The 5,966-nt window shown below is 35.4% G+C and overlaps 1 protein-coding gene across 1 annotated transcript; it reads right to left on the bottom strand.

Annotated features, from left to right (window-relative positions):
* Positions 1–722: 722 nt before the first annotated feature.
* LOC120178890 (MLP-like protein 31) lies at positions 723–1,581 on the bottom strand. Its single transcript, XM_039184663.1, has 2 exons — positions 1,300–1,581; positions 723–1,215 (listed from the first exon to the last, which is right to left on the bottom strand). The coding sequence occupies exons 1-2, from the start codon at positions 1,493–1,495 to the stop codon at positions 938–940; spliced, it is 474 nt and encodes a 157-aa protein (XP_039040594.1). The 5' UTR covers positions 1,496–1,581; the 3' UTR covers positions 723–937.
* Between the last annotated feature and the right edge of the window lie 4,385 nt (positions 1,582–5,966).

Below are 5,966 nucleotides of genomic sequence, written 5' to 3'. Positions count from 1 at the left end.
ATATCTACAATATACGTTTCTGAATAAAATAAAATTCCAAACTTGTTAATCGGGTACGTTAGAAAATTGGTAAAGCGATACCAATGTTTATGAAGATGTTATCGAAATTTCTAATGTTATATTAAATCTCTAAATCAAAATATTTAATATTATATTAAAATATATAATCAAAACTTTCTGTCATCGTGGATTTAGATAAGATAGTACTAGACAAAGAATACTCTCTCGCCGGGTTGCAACCGAAAATGGTGGTATCGCCGCTCGTGACTAATATACTACCGGCTCTCCATTGAAGCGGTTTGCTACAAGTTTTTGGAAGAATGGGAGAACTGGTGGACTCTTTTATAGCTAGAAGAGTAGACAAAAAATGGAAAAAGGTTTGGGTTTGTTAGATTCTAGAATATACAAGACGCGAATAGAGCCATGAAAAGATTGAATAGTCTCTTGTTATATGGATTCAGATTAATTGTTCTGAAGGTTAAGTTCAATGGGAGAACTAAGTATTGGAGGAAAAAAAGGCCGGAGATGGAGTGTCCCTTTCAACCGTGTATGTTTAATTGTTAGGTTACTTGAAGGTTCCAATAATTAGAGGATCTTATCCAGGATCCTCAGTTAACAGTCGATAATTTTCGGATACCATTATCCTAAGGTATAACAAATCTCACTTATATAATCTTTGGAAAATTTAAAGCTCAAAAATGAAAGAAAAAAGTGGAAATAAATTATTAAAACACACTAATATATTTAGCACACAAGTAGAAGCATAGATACATTCAATCTCATACATCACTTAACATTCAATAAAACAGAAAGCTCGCTCTCTTCAACACTCTATCCATCGAAACATATACTGAAACAAATAAGAAAGACAGCCACGGATTTATTCCTTACTTAGACGAGAAGTGCTTCAAGTAGTAGTACTGAAACCAAGACGCCTTTAGTTTGGTTTGGTGAGATGAGCGTCGATGTCAATGGAGAGATCCTTCACGAATTCCACCATACTCTCAGGATGGTCAATCCCTTCATGAAGCTTCTCATATTCCAAAGTCCAGTGCACTACACTGCCACTACCCCCGCGGTTGGGGGAAGCTTGAATGGCGAATACAAAGCTCTTGTAATCTTCCAGCAGATCTCCCTCCAGCACTCTAAAAGTGATCAAGTTCTTAGCAGGGTCTACAGCTTCCACTAACTCCTTTGCCTTTTTAGCCTTTCCATCTATTAACGAAGAAAAAGAGCAAGAAATCAATCGAGAATGAAAAAGAATTCTGAGTTTGTTATGTTTATATGATTGTATCATACCATGCACATAAGTCCAGTTGAGGATGGTGCCGACTTTCCCGAATTCACCGTCGTGTAGATCACATCCTTGAATCTTGTCACTGCTAGTATGGTGCACGTGGTGCGGTCTGTTGGTGAACATGTCGTGAAACTGCTGGGGAGATGCCTTGATCTCCACATAGATATCGAGCTTACCGGTCGTACCTGAGGATGCCATTGTTTTCAACAAGAAGATGATCTCTTTGACTAAAAATAATCAATAATTAGCTTTCAAGTGGGGGTGGTTTGTTTTATGTTTCATAATCGCTATTTATAGACTGTTGTATGTGCCTAAGGGAGTGATTCTCTCCAAATGATACTACTGACTTCTTCTATTCAGTAGCCAATTGCCGTCTGCCACGTTCAATAGGTTGATTTCCCTGTCCTTTCTCGGACCAGTGTGGACGATGGGCTTGCAGCTGCCGACATGCAAACAATTATTGCACTATTCATATTTTGTCTTTTTGGAATTATAATTGTTTTAATGGATTTTATTGTATGTTTTGTTTGGATCATCTTATGTTCGTAGTAATGATCATTTTAGGCTTGTCTTATTATCAATTACATCCGATGTTGCCGATCATAAATAATATAAGGTTCGACAACAACAGAAGTAAACATGTTGGTAACAGAAAGTAAACTTGTTGGTATCCAAGGCTCTGCCAATAAAGTCTGCTAGTCGATCCAAAGGCTCTGCAATGCTTGTTTGCAGTCGGATTTAATAATTAGACGTTGATAGCTTATTCAGATCCACGCCATGCATATAGAATTCTTCATTTACTTCAAAAATTTAGGTTTTTTTTTTGTTGCACTCCAGTTCCAAGATTTTTTCTTGATTAATCTGGATCTACTCGGATCGCACACTTAGTTTTGGCGGGTGAGTCTACTTTTAGTAAAATAGACTGCTGCAAAACGAGACATTAGCATTGACTAGAAAAATATATATTGAAATATATAAATAAAGAACCGATTAACCGTGTCGTGGTATTAACCACTACCTTATAAACGAATTCGTCCCGATGTGTGTAATCGCTGCAGTAGGAGGACCGTCCCCCGAGGTTAACACGGTCGCTCCAAATTCCGTACACCCGAAACCGGAGTGGACTGCTGGTGGTATTGCACTTCTGATCGGAAAGCACAGAGATAACAACTTTAGAAAACACTTGGAGAGTGAATTCTAATTGTAGAGAGTGTGTATTGAGAAGATGAATTTAGCTCTCTATTTATAGGCTAGAAGTAAGGGTAAATCCGTCCAATAAGAAAATCAAATTAAATTTGATTTTAATTCTGAATTTAAACCCTTTTTTGTAACTCCTCTTGATGAATCTGACTCAAAAAAGAGTCCATGTTCATTGCATAAAAATTAAACAGTTATAACTCCTGAAATTAAATCATATAACTCATGTAACTCCTGATATTAACAGCTTGTCTCTCCTATGAATAAAGCTGGAAATCAGTCCAGATACATCTTAAATTCTGATTTAATTTAGAAAAATAATTGTTAAATTATTTAATTTCAAACAACTAATAATCAATTGTTATCATCTGAAATATTCGAACTTTAACAGTCTCAGTAGCCTATAAATATCAGATGAATCTTTCACATTTTTCATTTAATCTTTCACAGAAAAATTACTTACGAATTTTCTCTAAAAAGATATTATTCGTGTGGACGTGTCAAAGACACGTATTACCACGCCTTGTTCTCTATCACTCAACAAGGGAATGGAGAATGTAAACCTTAAATACCATTCCCACTAGTATTTCCAACTCTATGTGGGATTGAGCATTACCAACATTCCCTCACTAATGCGAAAGAATTCTTCTGAAACTCGAAAACAATCTTTCCAGAAGAGCAATAGCGAGATTAGTTGCTTAAGCACTAGTGAACGTATCTGGAACTAGTACATAGTGATGATGAGCAATCCTTCTCTTAGATAAGTGAAACTAGTCTAGAACTTTCTAAGATGGGGGTAAACTCATAACACACAACTAACCCCTTCATCCACCTGAGTCCTCGATGTGTTAGATATATATATACAAAAGTATATATTTGGCCATCTTACCTCAGGATTCTAGTAAGTGTGCTAGAAAAATGGCCCAACATTTTTCATAGAAGGTGGCTAACCCTTCTCACTTACATAGGTTATTTCATCAAGTTTATCTCGATATAAACCACCCTTAACAAGGATATGAAATAATTAAGAGCTTTTACAATAGCTCAACCTCACAAAGGGTATAGTGACTTTCTTCAAGTTCATTATTAATGAACCACCCAAACTCTGGGCTAAGAAGTCATTAGGAATAAATATTCATCCTCAATAATCGGTAAATTCAATAAGTCATTCTCACTAGAACCATCCAAATACTTGGATTTGAATTTATTAAGAGTTTAACAAACTCAACATTTCTTTCGGTAAGTTCATTATTTCCTTCTCATTTAGGAATACCCACTCACTTTAGGTTATGAACTTATTAAGAATAGATATTCAGCCAAAATCGGTAAATTCATCAAGTCTTTCTCACTAAGACCACCCAAAGTCTGGGCTATGAATTTATTAAAAGCACTTAAGCTCATCCTGGGCATGCACATTATTTGTCATAGGGATAGGCAGTATGAATGAGCACTATGAGTCTTTCCATGGTTTCGTTTGACCACATGGAACTTAGATAACTAAGTTGGGTATCCACCATGAATTCCTCAATCAATGGGCTTTAGACCCATCCCCCTCGACGAATCTAGGACCAACTTCCGACTTAACCCTTTGGTAAGTGGATCTGCTAGGTTCTTTTTCGACTTTACATACTCTAAAGAGAGCACTCCATTCTTTATTAAGTGTCTAATTGATTCATGTCTTATGTGAATGTGTATTTTCTTACCATTGTAAGCTTGGTTCTTAACCACACATATCACAGCTTGTGAATCACACAACAATGAAACTGGAGGAGTCGGTCTTCCCCACAACAGAATATTTGCTAACAAGCTTCTAAGCCACTCAGCTTCTTGCCCAGCTAGGTCAAGAGCTATAAACTCTGACTCCATGGTAGAATGAGCAATACATGTATGCTTTGATGATTTTCACAAGATTGATGTTCCATCTAAAGTAAAAACATACCCACTCATAGAGCTTACCTCATCATTATCAGAAACCCAGTTGGCATCACAATATCCTTTCAGTACCGCAGGATAGCCAACAAACTCAAGTTTCCAATCCAAAGTACACTTAAGATACTTCAGTAAGCGTGAGCAATCCAGTGTTCACCACTCGGATTATGAGTATATCTACTTAGTCTACTCACAGCATAAGCAATATCAGGCCGAGTATAGTTCTTTAAGAACATTAAAATTCTGATTAATTTAGCATATTCTGTTTGGGAAACGCTACTTCCTTTATTCTTAAAGAGATATATGCTAGTGTCACAAGAGTTCGAACAGGAACGACATCAAAACTGTCAAATTTCTTTAACACTTTCTCAAGATAGTGTGTTTGACATAAAGAAAATCCCTTTTCAGTAATTTTGACTCCTAAGATTACATCAACTTCTCCCAGATCCATCATCTCAAATTTAGTGGACAAGAAACCGTTTGTTTTGTTAATGGACTCAATGTTAGAACTGAAAATCAACATGTCATCAACATACAAAACTTATGAGGACGCAATTAGTATCAAACATCCTTGAATACATGCAAGCATCCGAACCATTTACAACAAAACCAAAACTAAGTATAGTTTTATGAAATTTCTTGTACCATTGTTCTCATATAGATCTCCTCATCTAGATCTCCTTTCAAAAATGTTGTCTTAACATCTATTTGATGTACTCGCAACTTATGAATGGAGACTAGTGCAAATAATGCACGGATCATTGAGATGTTCATAACGGGAGAGTAAGGATCAAAGTAGTCTAAAACAAACTTTTGAGTGAACCCTTTGACAACTAGCCTTGCCTTATACCACTGGATCAAACCATCTGGTCTCATTTTCTTCCGGAAGATTTATTTGTTACAGATTGGTTTAAATCCTCTAGGCAAGTCAACTAATTCTCAAGTATGATTAGACATTATCGATTCTAGCATTAATAGCGCTTTTCTAGAACTAGTATCGATAGATCTTATAGCCTTTTAGGATCCTCTTATAATATTTAAGCTATATGATCAGAAATAGAGTCTAAATCATTTATCTCAGAAATAAAGAAAGTGATAAAATTTGGTCCAAATATCCTTTTACTTCTTCTAGTCTCGAAATCAATTTCTTGAGAAGACCTAGCAGGAATACTAGAAGAAGTTGATAGAATATTTTCTATTTAAGTTTATGCATTTAATATACATTTTAAGACACCCCCATATTTCTAACATTTTAGGATATCCATAAGTGTCTTGTAAAACGTGTAAACAAATACTCACTCATACTAGAGTAAAGTTTGTTACGAGTTTTAGCCATAAAACTATATTTTAACAAACTCAAGTTTTGTTTACACATAATTCTCAAAGTTTTGAGAAGTTACAAATTATTAAGATTAAAATGCATAAACCATTATGAAATAGATAATCTTTTTTCTTTCCTCTACTTAGGAAAATCACTTAGAGATTTAATAGCTACAACACACTTTTAGTAGCAATAGAGTCTATCATATACTCATTCATGATA

Source organism: Hibiscus syriacus, unplaced genomic scaffold (genome assembly GCF_006381635.1).
Source record: "Hibiscus syriacus cultivar Baekdansim isolate YM2019G1 unplaced genomic scaffold, ASM638163v2 tig00112383_pilon, whole genome shotgun sequence".
NCBI classification, from domain to species: Eukaryota; Viridiplantae; Streptophyta; class Magnoliopsida; order Malvales; family Malvaceae; genus Hibiscus; species Hibiscus syriacus.
Note: the sequence above shows the minus strand (reverse complement) of the source record. Positions and strands in the feature narration are given on the sequence as shown.

Coding starts and splice junctions, on each gene's coding strand:
- LOC120178890 (XM_039184663.1), bottom strand. CDS start 1,495: ATGGCATCCTCAGGTACGACCGGTAAGCTCGATATCTATGTGGAGATC. Junction 1,216..1,299: donor CAACTGGACTTATGTGCATG/GTATGATACAAT, acceptor CTTCGTTAATAG/ATGGAAAGGCTAAAAAGGCA.